This window comes from Pleurodeles waltl, chromosome 4_2 (assembly GCF_031143425.1).
Source record: "Pleurodeles waltl isolate 20211129_DDA chromosome 4_2, aPleWal1.hap1.20221129, whole genome shotgun sequence".
NCBI lineage: Eukaryota > Metazoa > Chordata > Amphibia > Caudata > Salamandridae > Pleurodeles > Pleurodeles waltl.
In genome coordinates, this window is record NC_090443.1 from 188297882 (window position 1) to 188317847 (window position 19966).

General features: G+C 42.5%; 1 protein-coding gene across 5 annotated transcripts in view; it reads left to right on the forward strand.

The window, feature by feature from the left end:
* Positions 1–3356: 3356 nt before the first annotated feature.
* The window catches only part of ATF6 (activating transcription factor 6), a 1225231-nt gene continuing 1208621 nt past the window's right edge, over positions 3357–19966 (forward strand). Inside the window, exon 1 of one of the 5 annotated variants that reach the window (XM_069231066.1) lies at positions 3357–3436. Coding sequence is in view for 2 of the 5 variants with exons in the window: in XM_069231064.1 (XP_069087165.1) it covers positions 3856–3943 (88 nt within the window). In the remaining 3 variants the exon portion in view is untranslated. Of the gene's footprint in view, positions 3944–19966 lie in introns of all 5 variants that reach the window. The other 4 variants (XM_069231064.1, XM_069231068.1, XM_069231065.1 and 1 more) reach the window with 4 other exon arrangements.

Sequence of the window (19966 nt, forward strand, 5' to 3'; positions counted from 1 at the left end):
CTTGTCGGGGTTTTGGTAAAGGTCTATGCAATAACCCTGAACCGTTTGAAGAACCAATGGGTCTGCGGTAATTGTGTACCAATTTGGAAGAAAGTATGCCAAACGCCTACTTACAGGAAGAGGGCCAGAATTTAAATTTCTTACCTGAGATTTGGCCCCCTCTCTGATGAAAACCTCAGTTCTTGAATCCTCTACCCCTTTGAAGGTAGGACGGGGGTTTGAATTTGTGGGAGAAAGTAGAAGAAGTTGCCACCACAGGAGGCGTAACGTCTGGTAAAGTCGCTCCTTCCTTTACCTGCCCTGCCAAAAACTCTGGAGCTGAAGATCTTTTTTAAAGAAAACTGAACTTTGTCCAAATTGGCGAAAGTAGTTACATACTTGTTCAATTCTTTTATAAAAGAGTCTCTAAAAAGGAGTCCATTGGCCTGTTGGCCTTCTTCTCTGGTAGCCAAGTTGCCCAGCTTTAGATCCATCTTCAGTAAAAGACTTTTACATCTCTCCTGAGAAATGGCAGTATTCGCATTGCCCAGAATGCAAATTGCCCTCTGAGCCCATTTTGATAGGACTTCTGGATCAATTTGTGAGCCCTCCAGCCTAGTGTCCTCGGCTAGATCTAAGATTCTAGTCAGAGGACCTACTAAATCAAGGTGCCTGTCTTGACAAACTGACTAGGCCCTATCCACCCCTTTTTTAGGGTCCTTGCCAATTTTTGAAAAGAATAAGACCATATTAGGATCTATAGTAGGAGTGGCAGTAATATTGTGTAGCAGAGAGGGACTGGGACATTCAGAACATAATTTGTTCCTAGTGGATTTATCCAACGGATGTCTCAAATGAAGAGAAGAGAAATATATTCAGCTGGATGATCAGATGGGAACCATTCTGTAGAATTTGGATTGTGTATTAAAGTGGGATCAAACATCGGTTCCCCTATACAATCGAGAATAGTGAAATCTGTGTTATTGGATGAATCACCCAAATCTGATTGAGAAATTTTGCGCCTTTTCTTAGGAGGCCTATTTTCAGTCCCCTTTCATTAACATCATCTGTATCACTGTTATCCATGTCATCATCAGTATCCCTCAACTGGGTAATATTCAGTTGTAGGGAACTCTTATCTACCCTATTAGAATCCTCACAGGAAAAGGACTGGAATTTTGGGAAGAATTTGTATTAATTGGGTTAGATTGAAGCTTAGAAAGGGTGCGTTTCTTCCCTTTATTTAATTCAGAAATATCAGTATTTTAAGAAACAAGTTTTTTAAGAGAAACTTCTAAATTTTTTGACACTTGCAGCATAGAAGCTGAGACAGCTTGCTGGACAGAGTCCTGAATAAAAGCTTTTAAATTATCACAAATTCCTTGTGCCCCATTATCATTAACGACATCAGATGAGTTTTTTGACATTTTTGACAAGAAATATATAAATAGTTATTGTAGGCTGGAATGCTCACAAATACACCCAATAAGTTAATAAAATTATATATATATATACACATAGCAAAGATAAACAAAAACATAGATGCGCAGATCTAGCATTTGTTATCCTCAAACGACTCATCGCCACACAGTGGAAGTCACCTAGCGCCCCAGACTCCCGCCACTGGATAACTGACGTACAGCGTTGGGTCAATGCAGAAATACAGATATTGCATACATTACGCGACATAGGGGTGGTAATCAAGGGTGCCGACATACGGGACTCCTTCGCGTATGAACTACAGGAAAAAGACGACACACGACCTCCCTAGCCTACTGGAATAATAATCACCCGAGACATCACAACCGACATATTTTGCATGTGCAACCACTCAGATCTGAACCTTAATTTGAACACAGATGATAAGTATACAAACACATACCCTAGATATACCGAAGCTATATCCACAGAGGTACACTCCTCCTATGATAAACATACCCTGCTCGAAATGAATACCTTACACCCTGTTCGCCTCTTATGCGTACCCCCCCCCCCTGCAACGGATCACCAAACATCAGACCCGCGGCCATTTATCAAGCAAACTATAATCTTCATACCCCCCTACTATCTATTCTCATTTCCAACTCTGCTCCTATCTCTTATAAGTATCTCAGTTGTACGCGTTTTTGTTTATGTCATAAATGCAATAAACAGATTAAAAAAATATATATATATATATATACACACACACATATATATATATATATATATATATATATATATATATATATATATATATATATATATATATATATAAAAATAAATTAAACGTGGTAAAGATAAAGCTACTTAGTTAACAGAGAGGCTCAGAATGTGTTAAAAGAAGCACTGTCTAGGAGCGTGGACAAGGGCAGTGTTCAAGTCTAAGACACTCCCATACACATGGGAAAAGCTGAATAATAGGCGGGCTGAATCCAAAAGCTCCGCCCACTGGGAGGGTGAAGGGCAAACAGAAGAAAACCCCAGAGACAAAATGAGCAGAGACGCACTGTTGGAAGCGTCTCTTCATCAAAGCTAGTGAAGGAGATGAAGCGGCATGCAGTTAGGCAACAACCGTGAAGTGTGTCTCCTCAGAAGACGTAGAGCATGCATTGAGGCGAGCGCTTGTGAAGAGCATTCGCCTCAATACATAACAGTAAAAGAAAGCACTTATGCGCTAAACATACAGCGTGTTTGAGAGCGCTGTCTACAACGTATATATATATATATATATATATATATATACAGAAATTCAAAGAATTAGAAGGTGATAAATAAATAATTATTATCAAGGCATGCAAATATAGTGAAACTTATCCTAACTGCGAGCAGCAAGAAAAGAGAATTTGTTGGTTGCAGTTAAGAAAGTTATTCCATATCAGCTCTCCCTATTGGCTATTGCTTTGTGACTTTATTTGTGACTTGTTTCTTCCATGCGTTCATGGGAGATGTAGTTTTATTGTTGTAATATCGTGGCTGCTGTTTAAATTAAAGTAAGAAAAGGAAGCATAATAGGAGCCTCAGGTCTTCTAATAAAATGCCAGTGTTGGTGGCTGTGTCTGTCTTCTAAAGAAGATCACTAAAACGTTCTTTCCCTCTACTAACTTTTATTGTAACCTTTTCTTCTCAGAATCTTGTGTTTATTAATATTTCACTGTTGTATCATTCTTTTGCATTCTCAGTCTAGCTACTCACTGCATTTCGTTTCTTCGTCATCTAACGTTACTTCCCAGAATCAAAATACACTAACGCGCAACGCTCATATAATAATTTGTTGAAGCTATTTACAAGCTTCTCGCTGCTGACTACTGTACGAATGGGGAGCCGTACAGGTTCCCCAAAGCACAATTCAGGGCGCCTGCAGAATTCATTGTACGCATGCGCGAAGTTCAACTAGGTATCAAAATACGAGGCGTTTCAACCGACGGTGCACCGTCATGGAGTAGACCGCCTTAAGAATGGAACATTTCCACGGCTGGTAAAGCAGAGCTTTAGAATGCAGTCAAAAATAGCCTACGTATTAAAATCACGAAGAGATAACTAGTTAATTGTTTTAAGAAAATAGGCAGCGTTTTAAAATGTATTTAACGTACATTATACCAACGAATAGTTTTTATCATTTTTTTTTCGAATTAAAGTACCTTTATAGTTTTAACGCTATGGATCATCTAACGCGTATAGAAGGTTTAGCTAGATTATCAAAGACTTGTGCTTTTTCTGTTTAAGACTGTTGATTAAGCGCAGTACAACATGGCTGTCATCCCATAATTCCTGCTATACTTGTTCATGCCCACTGAGGGTAGTCGGTAGCATAGACGTGTAATTACAAGTAGGAGCCATCATCCGGTAACTGTTTAGAGCAACTCGAGTGGGGTACATTGTAGATGCGAGCGTAGGATGGAGGACGTTTGTGACGGATGTTTTGGCCACGGCGACACCCTTCAACAGCAGGCAATATTCTCAGCTCCCGGACAGGTGGACTGGGGTAAGGAGTGGCAAAGAGAAGGGCATTTTGGGGTTACACATTGCCCTACCACTGTGCGAGGGGCTCCGATTAAATTTAATTTTCTCTGTATATGTTCTAGCAGGTCCTGTAACAAACAACAATAGCATGAGTGGAAAAAATTAATATGTGTACGTGATATAAAAATGCCATATTCTTTCCATGACGTGCTTTGCTCAGCACCTACGTATTGATAATTGGATTAACTTGGTGACTCCAAAGAAGGCAAGGAGGAAAGTTGACCTATTTGTATGTTGCTCCTACGCCTTTGTTTCCAGTGCGTATCACGAGAAATTGACACTTATTTCACTCACTCGCTCACCTAATTCCACCAACAATAATAAATAGTCACGTTATACACACTTGGGTCTGTTCAGTTTCTTATTACGTACAGTCACGAAAACAATCTATGCAATTGAAATTGACAAACCTGGGTAAAGTCAGTAGGGCTCGTCTACGTGACCTATTGGCTTTGCCAGTGGTTTTCATACTGAAGTATCAATCTGAAGTTATTCGATCGCTTTTCATGAGCACCATTTACTTCACAAAAGGACACATATAATCATATTTTTGGTTTTGGACACAGGGATATTATCAGTGCTTTAAATGGGCTGGTACTGAGTAACAACACGTTATTATTTTGAGAGGGAGAGTACCTGCACTTCTCAAGAAAAACGTAATACTTTTAATTGAAGAGTACCAGCACTTCTCAGCAATAAGCAGTTACTCTGAAACAGCCTACCTGCACTTCTATTTTTCCATTTCAAGCACTGGATATTAAATTATTTGCCCAGAATCACAGGATGTTAAGCCTGGACTGAGACTCAAACTTGGTTCCCCATTTCCAAAGTCAGGAGCTCTGGCCGTTACGGCACATCCTGTCCTCATCGCTAGTTAATTGAAGATTAGGAAGTATTTTTGCTTGTGCGTTTAGCACTACGTGCAGGCTGTGAGTTAGGCCCAGTTGTAATTGGGAAGTAATGTTATATTCCCTGTTGTTGGGTTAGAACGTAGGTCCATGCAAGAATTGGGTCTGGCCTTGATTTTGAATGGGGACATTTGAATCCCTTGAGTGAGAAAGGAGAGAAAAACATGTTAGTATATAAAGTGAGTTGCCAACTGACTTTGTAAGGCAGAAGCATCTTCCTTTTTAAATATCCCTAGGCATAGACGGGTTATTGTGCATGAATAAATAAACTTTTGTGGCCTCTGGTGACCAGTACATATTAGTTCCTGGGCAGGACAGTTTTTTGTAGCTGGTTAAGTAGTACTTATTTGGAATTAGGCACTGACTGCGGGACAGGCAGCAGTGTATTGATAGTTTGGGCAAGTATGGTAGTGTGAGAAAACTGGGCTGATTGCAGAAGCCCCCTAACGTTTTGCCCCTATTTTTAATTTTTTTGCTGGTGTTTTCCTGACTCTGATGGTGCACTGGCCACTGCTAAACAGTCCCAGGGCCTGTGCTCTGAATAAAATGACTGTGCAAATTAGACTAATTCTAATTGGCAGTATCAACCTACCTATAAGTCCCTAGTATATGATAGGGCATGTAGGGTTAGGGGCCCCAGCATAGGTAGTGCACCCATTAGTTCACTACTGAGGTGACCAGTGTCATTTTAAAGGTAGGCTTGCCTTGCTGGCTGCTTTTAAATTCAATTTTCATGCAAATTCGACTTCGGAATTAAAAGTACTTCCAAAGTCTTAAACTACCTTTGTTTTTTACATATAGGTCACTTTAAGGTGTGCCTTAGCTGCCCCCATGGTCGAGTGCAGTGTAACTATGAGCAGCAACCTTATAAAATATGTTTTTTAAGCCCTGGTGAGAAAAATTGGCCAAATTCCCTTTTCACTCATTGTAGTCAATGGACTCTATTGGCTAAATGGGGAGAGTTTATTTTAATTAATAAAGACTCAAAAGGAGCTAGATACATCAAGTTTGGTATCAAAGTTATTGTTATAATAACTCCAACAACTTGCCATTGTTGAATTTAATATCACTAGTTCAGGGAAAGAGTTTTAGAACTCTACCTGAAAGTTGCCAACTTCAGCTCTGTAGTGCCCTTCCCTGAATGGCCAGCCTCTGGTAGCCTGGCCAGGCTTCCTTGATGAGGTGTTGTAGGAAAGTACCATCTTGCCTGGCATGTTACCCCCATATTTCACTGTATATATGTTGTTTTAGTCTATGTGTCACTGAGACCCTGCCAGGCAGGGCCCCAGTGCTCCTAAGTATGTGCCCTGTATGTGTTCCCTGTGTGATGCCTAATTGTCTTGAGGCTCTGCTAACCAGAACCTCAGTGGTTATGCTCTCTCTGCTTTCCAAATTTGTCACTAACAGGCTAGTGACTAAATTTACCAATTCACATTGGCATACTGGTACACCCATATAATTCCCTAGTATATGGTACTAAGGTACCCAGGGTATTGGGGGTTCCAGGAGATCCCTATGGGCTACAGCATTTCTTTAGCCACCCATAGGGAGCTCTGACCTTTCTTACACAGGCCTGCCAGTGCAGCCTGAGTGAAATAACGTCCACGTTATTTCACAGCCATTTACCACTGCACTTAAGTAACTTATAAGTCACCTATATGTCTAACCTTCACCTGGTGAAGGTTGGGTGCAAAGTTACTTAGTGTGTGGGCACCCTGACACTAGCCAAGGGGCCCCCACATCGTTCAGGGCAAATTCCCCGGACTTTGTGAGTGCGGGGACACCATTACACGCGTGCACTACACATAGGTCTCTACCTATGTGTAGCGTCACAATGGTAACTCCGAACATGGCCATGTAACATGTCTAAGATCATGGAATTGTCACCCCAATACCATTCTGGTATTGGGGGGGGGACAATTCCAGGATCCCCGGGTCTCTAGCACAGTACCCAGGTACTGCCAAACTGCCTTTCCGGGGTCTCCACTGCAGCTGCTGCTGCTGCCGCCAACCCCTCAGACAGGTTTCTGCCCTCCTGGGGTCCAGGCAGCCCTGGCCCAGGAAGGCAGAACAAAGGATTTCCTCTGAGAGAGGGTGTTATACCCTCTCCCTTTGGAAATAGGTGTGAAGGGCTGGGGAGGAGTAGCCTCCCCCAGCCTCTGTAAATGCTTTGATGGGCACAGATGGTGCCCATCTCTGCATAAGCCAGTCGACACCGGTTCAGGGATCCCCCAGCCCTGCTCTGGCATGAAACTGGACAAAGGAAAGGGGAGTGACCACTCCCCTGACCAGTACCTCCCAGGGGAGGTGCCCAGAGCTCCTCCAGTGTGTCCCAGACCTCTGACATCTTGGAAACAGAGGTGTTGGGGGCACACTGATTACCAATGTGAGGCACTCAACAAACGTTACAGCAAAAGCATGTACATATACAACCAGATGATGTAGTGGAATAATTTCACCAATACAATTTAGTCATACAGACAGTCCAAGTGTATGAGATCGAGTTACTCGAAATTTATTAGAGAGGAAAGTCCTCCTGAAGATGAAATCACCACAGAATCCGATCCTTGAAGTTTAACAAAAATAGTTTGAGACACAAGATAGGTCTTGAAATGCAATCAAGCCAACACGTGTTTCGTCATGGGACCATAATCTGAAACGACTTCTTCAGGGCTGTAAATTGCATGAACACAACATTTGAAAAGAGAACAAAAATTTCAAGTTTTTTGCAAAGGGTGAAAACACCCACTGAAGCAAGAAAAAGAAAGAAGGAGAAAATCTCGAGAAAACAAATAACTGAAAGCAACAAAAACATCTAAACATCCCCAAGATGAAGGACCGAAAGTACCAAAAGTGCAATGCAAAACGAATCAAATAGAACACAAAAGACCCCTAGTAAAGGAGACCAAGTTTTACAACAAATAAAGAACGTGCAAGGCAAATTGTAGTCCTGAGAGTTAAACCTACAATAGAGTACATCAAACAAGGTCTCGATGTGACTAGCTGGTGAAGCATGCAGAAAAATAGTAAACACCCAAGAGATCATGCAAGGTGTCCAATAGTATAAAAGTAATGTGAAATTCATCAGAAAGACAAAGTAATGCCGCTTTTACCTCAAAGGTAGAAACATCGTAATGTGTCAAAAATCCCTCAAAATCAATAGAGTCTCAACGTCAGCCGTCCGAGTCAAACTAGAAAAAAGGTTTAGCCACACACATTAAGAATAGTGACTAACACCCTGTATAGTACTAAAACCATCACCAAACCCGTCAAAGAAAAACAAGAGAATAATATTGTATAACGAATACCTGCAAGAAATCTCTCATGAATAAACCACAGTGTCTGTATTGCAAACTCCAGATATCATATGGACCGCATGATTTAGATCCCCAAACAGCTGCAAAGAGAAAATCCCAAGTAAAACAATGAGCAAAATGCCCATTAATACATAATAATCACCGCAAGGCGAAAGCGCGGCAAGTCCAACGCACCTAAAACAATCCTAAACTTACCAAATATTGTGAGCCAATTCAACCGGCGTGCCGGTGTATCCCAAGTGCGACCGCGAGTACGCTAACCGCGGTCGCTAACGAGCGGAAGTTAAATTAGAATCATACAACCAACAAAAATAGAAAAAGGACTACCACCATAAAAATGGAAAGAGGACAAGTAAACCCCTCGCGTAAGGCCATAATTACTCAAATAACACAGCAACTGAACCGAGCAAGAAAAAGAGAAAGTCTGCAGCAGATCAATACCAAAAGCAGCACACTATAGCAAATTATCACAAGTGAATAAAGGACCCAAACCCATAGTAGAATATTGAGAAAACAGCAAGGAAATACATAGAAAATAAGAAATCAGAAAAGAATAAGGTGAAGTAGATCAAATGTTAATCGTAAATGATATTTAAATTGCAGGTAAAGTACAGATGTACAAAACCACGCACCTACATAAATAAATATCTTACATATGTAACAATACAAGAAATTTAGGTTATCAGATCAAATGTTGTAGATAAAAAAGAACAAACCTTATGTATTACAAAAATGACATTACACATGACATTCGCTATATACAGAACAGAAAGTCATATTTGCCAGCGTAGATGATTAAACGGGAGAAGTAAGTGTAAACCCAACATCCAATTAAACAAGACATCAAACCACATATTATAATGAGTACTGAAGTCATTTGTTAGTCCCCCAAGAAATATTCTAGCTCCCTATCAGAGTTGAGTCCAAGCTCCACCGCTCTCAATTTCATGATCCATATAGCTTCCTTTCTGCGCAGGACCAATTCCCTATTACCTCCTCTCGGATTCACGGGAACCTGCTCAAATCCAAAGAAATCAAAGCTTTTGTGAGCATCCTGTGAATCACAAGTCATAATGTGTGCCACAACAGGATATCTTACATCACAGTTTTTAAGAGCTCTGACATGTTCACCAATTCTGATCTTCAATGAGTGAATAGTACTACCCACATATATACGAAGACATCTACAACGTATCATATCGATAACGAATGAAGTATTACAATCAGTCATTGAAGTGATCTTGTAAGTCCGTTGATTAAATGCAGAGAATTTGTGAGTGTTATGGCAGGCCCATTGGAAAACACCACAATGTCCACACTTGAAAATACCCACTCCCCGTGGTGAGAGCCATGTTTTAATGGGCCTGGTGACTGTAAAACTGGGGCTCAAAATGTCCCTCAGAGTTCTACCCCTGCGATAGGATGTAGTTATTTTCATAGGAATCACATCCTTCACAATTCATCCTGGAGTAATATATCCCAGTGTTTCAACATGAATTTCCTCAAAATCAACGAAGCATTGTTAAAGTCCGTAACAAATCTAACCTTGTTAGAATCCTTATCGTCACAGTTAACATCCTTCATTTTCAAAGTGTCACTCCTCTTAAGTTGTCTGGCCCGTTGTTGCGCCTTCTTGATTACACGGTTAGAGTAACCCCGTTTGGCAAACCTCTTCCCCATATCATCTACGTGACATAAAAATTCATGGTCCAGACTACAGTTACGTTGTGCTCTTACCAATTCACCATACGGAATAGAGACGATCTGATGTTCAGGGTGAGCACTGTTGGTGTGTAAAATGGAGTTACAAGCCGTTGCCTAACGGAAAAGCCTACTCTGTATTTTGTTATTTACAACAAAAAGCTCCACATCCAAAAACTCGATACTCTCCGAGCTAAATTGATACGTAAAATTTCACATTCATGATGTTTGAATTCAGAAAATCACAAAATTCAATCAATTTATCCGTACCACCCGTCCAAATTAAAAAACAATTGTCTATGTTGCGACTCCAGTACAAAATATGTGATTGCCACTGAGTGGATCCAGGACCCCATACCCAGTTGTCCTCAAACCACCCCATGAAAAGGTTAGCGTATGAGGGGGAGAATTTGGAGCCCATCGCTACACCTTGTTTTTGACGAAACCAGTTCCCATTGAACAGAAAGAAGTTGTTAGTAAGAATCAAGTCCATCATTGGGGGCACACTGGACTGCTCTGAGTGGCCAGTGCCAGCAGGTGACGTCAGAGGCTCCTTCTGATAGGCTCTTACCTCTCTTGGTAGCCAATCCTCCTAACCTGGTAGCCAAACCTCCTTTTCTGGCTATTTAGGGTCTCTGCTTTGGGGAATTCTTCAGATAACTAATGCAAGAGCTCACAAGAGTTCCTCTGCATCTCCCTCTTCACCTTCTACCAAAGGATCGACCGCTGACTGCTCAGGACACCTGCAAAACCGCAACAAAGTAGCAAGACGACTACCAGCGACATTGTAGCGCCTAATCCTGCCGGCTTTCTCGACTGTTTCCAGGTGGTGCATGCTCTGGGAGTAGCCTGCCTTCACTCTGCACCAGAAGCTCAGAAGAAATCTCCCGTGGGTCGACGGAATCTTACCCCTGCTAACGCAGGCACCAAAAGACTGCAACACTGGTCCTCTGGGTCTCCTCTCATCCTGACGAGCGTGGTCCCTGGAACACAGCAACTCTGTCCAAGTGACTCCCACAGTCCAGTTACTCTTCAGTCCAAGTTTGGTAGAGGTAAGTCCTTGCCTCTCCACACTAGGCTGCATTGCTGTGTACCGCATGGTTTGCAGCTGCTCCGGCTCCTGTGCACTCTTCCAGGATTTCCTTCGTGCACAGCCAAGCATGGGTCCCAGGCACTCCTTCCTGCAGTGCACAACCTTCTGAGTTGTCCTCCGGCGTCGTGGGACTCCCTTTTGTGACTTCACGTGGACTTCAGTTCACTTTTCTTCCAAGTGCCTGTTAGGGTACTTTTGGGGGTGCTGCCAGCTTCTGTGAGGGCTCCCTGAGTTGCTGGGCACCCCCTCTGTCTCCTCCTCGAAGTGGCGACATCCTAGTCCCTCCTTGGCCACAGCAGCACCCAAGGACCTCTGCCGCGGCCCTTGCAGCTAGCAAGGCTTGTTTGTGGTCTTTCTGCGTGAGAACACCTCTGCGAGCTTCATCGCGACGTGGGACATCAGTCTTCCAAAGGAGAAGTCCCTAGTCCTCTTCTTTCTTGCAGAACTCCAAGCTTCTTCCAACAGGTGGCAGCTTCTTTGCATCTTCAGCTGGCATTTCCTGGGCTCCTGCCCACTCTCGACACTGTCGCGACTATTGGACTTGGTACCCTTGTCTTACAGGTACTCAGGTCCGGAAATCAACTGTTGTTGCATTGCTGGTGGTTGTTCTTCCTGCAGAATCCCCCTATCACGACTTCTGTGCTCTCTGGGGGTAGTAGGTGTACTTTACTCCTACTTTTCAGGGTTTTGGGGGGGGCTATTTTTCTAACCCTCACTGTTTTCTTACAGTCCCAGCGACCCTCTACAAGCTCACATAGGTTTGGGGTCCATTTGTGGTTCGCATTCCACTTTTGGAGTATATGGTTTGTGTTGCCCCTATACCTATGTACTCCTATTGCAATCTATTGTAATTCTACACTGTTTGCATTACTTTTCTTGCTATTACTTACCTAATTTTGGTTTGTGTACATATAACTTGTGTATATATCTTATCCTCTTACTGAGGGTACTCACTGAGATACTTTTGGCATATTGTCATAAAAATAAAGTACCTTTTATTTTTAGTAACTCTGTGTATTGTGTTTTCTTATGATATTGTGCATGTGATATAAGTGGTATAGTAGGAGCTTTACATGTCTCCTAGTTCAGCCTAAGCTGCTTTGCTATAGCTACCTTCTATCTGCCTAAGCTGCTAGAAACACCTCTTCTACACTAATAAGGGATAACTGGACCTGGCACAAGGTGTACGTACCTCTGGTACCCACTACAAGCCAGGTCAGCCTCCTACAGGTGTGAAGTGGCCTGGGTTGAAAACAAAGGAAGTGCATGGGGGAGGAGGTCTGCCTCAGCAGATGGTTAAACAGGATGGGGGGGAGAGCAGCCAAACTTGTCTTCAAAGGGTGAAGGACATTTTGAGCAGCTCAGGACCCTCCCCCATTTCCTGCAAACCCAGACAGCTAGGTGCCCCCCTGATTATATTTCGAGAGGGGTACGTTAAGAGAACTTAGCCACACCAGTGGGTAGACTCAACCAGACCTAACCTCCAAAATTCAGATTCTGGCATTTTCGATTTTTAAAGAATGTTGCCCCCTGGGATTGATTTTTGTCACACTTCCCAGGAAGTGGTCATCCAAGAGAGTGGTGGGCTGCCTGTGATTGGACAGTCCCCCCTTATTTTCACCCCAGGAGCAAGGGTAAATTTGGCATAGCTGCACCCACACCTCAGATCCCTACAAGGAACAACACTAGAAGAAGGACTGCCCTGCTGGACCCCCTGACCTGCACCTGAATCTGAAGGATTGCACCAGCTGCACACTTGGGCTTCACCATAACAAGGCCTGTTTGCTATGGGTGAAAAATAGCTAACCAGAGTCCCCTGCATCAAAACCTGAAGGAACTGACTAGTGCCTAGTGGTCATTTTGGAGTTTGAGTCAGGAGCATTCTGGGAGTTTAAGTCCTAACCATCAAGGTGCAACTCAGAGCTTCTGGAACCTTGGGGTGAGCTATGGACTCCTAAAAGACCTTCAAAGAACTTCTGGAAGAAGATCCAAAAGTTTGGAGAACTTTTTGGAAAAAATCTTCATAAAGGGACTGACCTGACGTCATGAGTCAAGCCGACTTACCTCAACCGTGACCCAGCTTGACATGCAGGTTCGCCCCAGACTTCCAGGATTTCACCGGAGGCTCCTGGAAAGGCAATCAGACGACGTTGACTCGAAATCAGCTTGCTGTGGAGGGTTGTCAGACGTCCAAGAGAAGAAGCTCTGAAAAAGTGACAGAGTCTGAACGTAAAAAGTTGACCAGGACTTCCTGCACAGCATATCCGAGGAGGGCTCCAGGGACGTCGGATCAAAATTCAACTTCGGGCCGGAGTAGGATTTGCATCCTGAAAAGCCGTCTAAGTCCGAAGGTACCATTCTTCACTAAATTCTCCTGCGACGCGTATCCGGAGAGGGCACCAGGGAGGTCGGATTGGATTGGTGACTTCGTCCTGCTGAAGAATATCTTCAAGAAAATGACTAAGTCAGAGGGTAAACTTTTGACCGAGGCCTCCCGCTTGATGTAGCCGAGCAGGGCTCCATAGCGGTTATCCTCAAACCTTGCTTTTGCCCCGGTCTAGTGCCACTAGATCATCAGATTGGCGCTTTTAGTTTCTATGCGCTAGAAAACATTAATGCTTTAAAAATTCATGTCTTTGGTTCCCCTTATCCAATTTTAATAGTTTTGGTGTCATGTTAAAGATAAAAATATACTCTATGTTTATAAATTGGTGTTGAATTTTTATTGTGTTTTATGTTTTACTTATTTACTGTTATGTGATTTTTTATTTTTTTTATTTTTTCTAAATGCTTACACACCTGTCGCGTAAGTTACGCCTTGTTGCTCGTTGCCAAGCTACTAAGGGGGTGAGCTGGGATTAATTTACTGAGACCTAAGTGGACCTAGTGGGAGATAGTGGCCTATTGCTAAGTGTAGGTACTAATCTGCCCTTACCAGTAATCAACTTTCCAACAGGTAGGTTGGACAATAACTAGTTGTCGATACTGCATTAATTGCAAGCTGGCCAATGCTTGTTTCGTAGCATGATTCAGCTTTGACAGTACTTGGTTACCATGATTTAAGTATCGTTTGTAAGTTGTGCAGTACTTTCTGTTTGCAGGTTGCCCAGCTCATATTTGGAGAACTGACGTCGTATTCGGGTTGGGTAGTACTTGCTGATCCGTTGTGGGGTGGAAAGCACTAATAATCTTACAGTCACCAGAAATCCCAAAACCTGTGGGTGTAGGCTGGCCAGTATTTGATTGTTGTTCCGTGTTTAAAGTCTGTGTTAGCAAGTTTGGGCATGATTTTTGTTTGTGTAGTAGTTGTTGGTTGCTAGTTGGGTACTGGTTGTAGTTAGTAATTATTCTGTGCAAGTCAGACTTTAACTGATAGACGATCTTTGTGTTGTGGGAAAGATTGTAGTTGCTGGATGCACACTGATTGACCACTGTTTGTTGACTATGATTGTGGGCTGGCCATTAGATGCTAGTCGTGGGATTGATGGCGCTTGGTAGTTTTGAGTTGGAAACTAATTGTAGTTTTGCAGCACTTGTCTGCAAGTCAGGTAGCACTATATAGTTGGTCTTTCGGGTGCATGATGAGCAGAAGCTTTTGGTTGCAGAATTGTTAATGGAAGCAAGGCACACACAGGTTGATTGTTGCGTGAACTATAGTTGTTGAGGTAGTCTGAGCACCTTCTTATGGGATGAGCTCCAAAAGCTAAAGGGTGAACAATGATAGGAGACTAAAACTGCAGTGGTTTTGCTAGTAGTTGTGAGATGTGTTGGGAAGCTGCAAGATACTGTTAGCATGAGTGACTGGTGGCAGCTCTCTGGTTTTGTCGAATTAGCTGCAGCATAAACCTGTACATTGGTTCGGGAGGGCTGTTCAATCATGGTCTTGTCCAGCTCTAGCTTGACCTTCTTCGGTTCTTTGCTTTCCTCATGAGGAGGGAGGAGAATGCTGCTGGTCTGCTTTCACTAAGTTTTCTTGAAACCATTTGTAAGTAGAAATGCAACATCTCTGCGTCTACCAAGACACTGGTGTCCTTAGAAATGCTGTGTGAGAACCAGTAAACAGATGCTGGCCAGCCTTAGCCACTAAAGAGGGGCTAGCTGTTAAAACATTACTTTTTAACTTCTAGTTCTGTTTATGGGCAAAGACAATAGGTAGAACATAGCCCTGGAATCTTTATTCCTATGTTGTTACACTCTGCTAAGCTTCATGAGCCTTCATCTCAAAGGTTGTTTAAATATAGGAGTCCTGCAGTCTGAGATCTCACTTGAGAGACTTCACAGTTACCCAACTCAATAGCTCAGTGAGTTAATTTTCACTGCTGACATCTACTGTGAGTAGCTGGTCACAAAATTGAATTCCAGTAAGGCTACCAACTCAGTCTTGCTAAATTGTGTGCCAGTACACTAGGTAATAGTGGCAGCTGTTTTATATACAGCTCATAGAATATGGCATGGAGCACTGTGTAAACATATCTTCTTATTTTAACAGTGTTTCATTCCTTGCATCACAGCTTGACTCAGTAGGTGTGAGTCGCTGAACACTGTCTCTCTTTGTACGTCTCACACTATGACGCACAGTGTCACTCGAACATAGATCTTAGTCCCTTTAAGCATCACCTCACTGATTATTGGGCATCTTATACCCTGGATAACAAAAATGCCCATTTTGAGTTTGCTTGTCACTGTAAATAACAGGTGTTTCTATTAGCTCACCAACAAAACTCGCGCTTTTGATTACAGAAGGATGAAAGGCTGCTTTGACATAACTCGAATTTAAAACCATCAACTTACTCACTGATTGTGCAGAGGGCATGGCATGTTAACGCATCTCCAAGCTGTTCTGGCAGAAAACTATGTTGGTTTCACATTACGTTTTTCCCCCCATAAAGGCTTCATAGTCAGAAGGGGAGAAATGACACACTTTGCTCAAAAAGGAATATGAAAATAATATCTTTCATAGGAGCCAGGTGTTCAAGACAGGCTCGAAGAGCTTATTTATGAACTCACTCAAAATGTCTTTTTTTTCAGTTTAACTTTTTTTTTTTTTTTTTTTTTTTTACCTCAATAGACACTCCGATTTATGTAAGACAAAAAGTGCATCCACGCTACATAGTATCATATTTTGAATCCCTGTTGAAACAAATAACTGTTTTTTTGTTGTTTGTTTTGCATTTCTGCAATCTCCTCTCATAGATCTTTGATATAGCGTGGTGCACTGTTCTGCTTTGCTTCAAACTAAGAGGAAAATGATGTTAAGAAATGCAGCACTCCTAGTTTGAGTATTACATTTTTTAAGGCACTTCCTATGTATCAAAACACAGCACACGCAAATATGAACATAAGCATTTAACTTGAATGCCGTAAAACCTGTGTAATGCTAAAATACTCACAGCAGTTAAACAATGTCAGGCATAAAAAGTACAATGCATCAACTATGCATATGAATGCAATGAATATATGTATGTACACAGTGAAGCTAGATAGTTAAGAATAAAAATGCATCACCATGGGGATCGAAGCCAACAACATCATGCTGGTGCCAACTTCAAGCTGTGGAACCCTGGACAGCTGAGACAGGAGACATCTTCCCCAATGGGACTTTGTTCTGGGCAGTGTATCCACCCCCAAAATGAGTTCCTCCGCCCCAAGCTTACCCACCTTATATACCTTAAACAAATCCAAGAGGAAGGTTCTGGCAATCTCCCTCTCCTTTGTTTAAGATATGAAATTCAATCACTGGCTGTATTTGGTCTGCGTTGAAAACCCACAAAGGGACGGGGCCTGCCCGATGCGCATTCCAGAGGCAGAGGAGCAGTACCTCTTCGTAGTGAAAACATTGAAACTATACCCAGGCTGACACTCTCTTATCATGTCTACTGTCCACATCCCCCATGTTATGTTCCTGCATGGTGCAACCCGGTGCTGTCAAGAAGAAGCGAAAACACGTTCAATGTAGAAAACAAGCTTTGTGGAAAAAATGCCTGTGCCACTGATGTGACGGCATCTGAAACTAAGCTAAACACAAAATGGAGTCAGTGGTCAAGATGGAGTCTCTGGTTAAAGACAGATAGCATTACACCCCACCCTTTGACCAGTGACTCTTATAACATACTGGTGTAAAAGTAACCCTTGTTGGTATAATCATTGCAACAGATTAGGTATGCATTGTATACAGCAACATAGCATTATTATAATACAAATCACTATGAGTACTCCACCTAAAATATTGGGTAATTGCCCAAAAGCAGGCAACCAGCTAAATAACCAGTCCCACCACCCTTTATCTGCATTTTGTTTTACACCCTTCACCAATTCATGCAAAGAGTCAGTGTGGGACTGAATAGAGGTGGAGTGGTTTGATAAATTAAAGCAACACGTCTTTACTCTGAGCAGCCATGATCATGCTTCAAGGGCAAGTAGTCAATGGCTGCCCTGTTCTGCAATGCAGCTTTTCTAGTGGCTCGTATATCCAATAGTGATTAGGCCACGGCAATGGATGTGTTATTAATATTCTTGATCATCAAACATGTGACCTTGTTAATAACTCGAGTATTATAAACAGCTAATCCTGAAACTCCTGCTATAGAAATACTTGAGCTTACATACTCTGACTTAGATAACTGAATTTCAGAGTCACAGTCTTCACTTAATTGAATTGCTTCTCTTGTAAGTCGCCGATGTGACACATAGTGAAATGGAAACATCATAAGTCCTAACTTCGTAAGCGCACACAGTCCTCCAGTTATATTGTACGTCTAGATGGTACTTTCACAAGAGAACAACCACCCCAACAGTAGTTTAACATGCTTGATGTGACTAGCAGCAGTCATAGTATGTTGGCAAGACATGCTATTCTTCATATTTTTACTAGTTTTATCGTTTTTATGCTGACACAGTTCTCGTTGTTCCCACGGGATCTCTTGAGGTGACCCTGTTGTTGCTTCAAGATGCCTTTGAGCGCGTTTTCCTATTTTGTGAGTGTCGCAAGTTAAATTGCAGCAAACATCACTGGTAGGAATGTTGTAAGTAATCACGTGTTATATTGTCCCATTTTTCATTGGTTACCTTTTGGCAAAACCTACAGTACTCGTAGGGATTAAAGTGAGTTAATACATCACTTTCTTCCACGTTTTCTTCTTTGTTGTTGGTCATAAAGATTTGCAGCAAAACACTGGCAGGAGTCGGTATGGTGACCAAACATGTTGAAGTCACATCAACAGTACTTTTCATATTCGTCATGCAGAAATCTGACCTGTTAATCATAGTACGTGCAGGATGTGTCCAGATGTTTTCATTTAAATTCAGTAAAGGTGTCGATCTGTGCAGTCGGTCAATCACTTCTGTGCCAGAGGTTTTCGGTCCCTCCCGACCCCACACGCACACGCCCTAAGGGAGACCACGTAGAATAGCTAGCACAAAGACACCTCGTAGTATGATCTGTAAAAGAGACAAGTATGACCATTCTCACAAATAACATTTATAGGCTGGTTTCATGAATAATAAGATATTGACCCTGCCCTTTGCTATAACTTCTGATCGTTCAGGAGGAGGATTTAGGGATTCTACCCACACCTTACCACCAGGATTTTTGTCAGTTGAGCCAAAACCTCCCTGCCCACACCATGTAAAAAGGGCTGGGGCAGTCCCCTTTTTAACTATTCCTCCATACACTGGAATAATGATTATCTGAGCAATTCTGTTTCCATGTTGTATCATCAAGTCTGTGTCTCCACTGTTTAATAGAATGATTTTAAGTTCTCCTTGGTAGTCTGCACCAATCACTCCCCCTGACCCCCCCACCCAGGACCTGAATACCTTTGAGTGGCAACCCAGATCTAGGAGCAATCAATCCGAAGTGCTCTGGGGTAATCTGTATTCTAACACCTGTTTCAAGAAGTGCCATGTCTCTTGGTTTCAGTCTCTACATATTTAAAGCATGCAAATCAAGACCTGCAGATTCTGGTGTGGCTCGGCAAGGAGCTAAGGCTCCTGGTTTTATTTCCCAATACAAGATGGTATTTGTCGCTACATGTGGTTGTATCTGTAACACTGGGGTCAACATTTGCATTAAAGATGTCTCTGCATTGGTCAAAGGTCGGTTATTCAAAATTTGGAGGGCTTCATTTAAATGCTCTCTCCAATTTCGCCAAGGTCCACCAGATAATTTTCGGAATTGGGGTTTCAGTAAGCAGTTCATTCTCTCAGTCAGTCCTGCAGTTTGTGGGTAATATGGAACACGATAACTCCACTCAATATTGTGTTGTGAACAATAATCTTGCACCAATTTACCTTTTATTGTGACCCCTTGTCACTCTGGATTTAGAGTGAGACTCTGTAATACACCATTACCAATTCCAGAGTTTTGATAGTATTTAACTGAGTAGCACGTTTGCAAGGGATGGCAATCAGCTAGCCAGAGTAAGTGTCCACTACTGTGCTGGCGTATTAACACCCGCAACTATTTGGTAGTGGCACAGTGTAACCAGTCTGCCATATCTGCCCCAGCAACTTCCCTCTCCTCAACTGACCTCGGATAGTTTGCAGGACAGATCTCTGTTGTGTGTGTTGACAAACAGGACACTGCATGATCACTGTTTATATCAAGTCTAGGGGACGGGGCATCCCTCTAATCTCTGCCCACCTGTTGATGGCTCCCAGATGTCCACATTTTTGGTGTGCCCACTTAGCCATCCCCACCAAGTCAGAATCCTGTGTCCCCACTTCTGCCTCTGAGATTTTGGCTTTGTTGTCTGCAAGGGAATTAAACCATTGTTCTGGTGAGTCGGTGGGACAGTGGACATCTACATGATACACAGTAACAGTACTTTGCTCTAGCATTTCCCACATTTCTTGTCACAATTCTTTGCCCCACACCTCTTGGAATGTATTTGCTAATTATGTGCATGCCATGTGGGAAGCCAGGTGGCTAACCCTTTGGCGATAGACCAAGAATCAGTATAAATGTG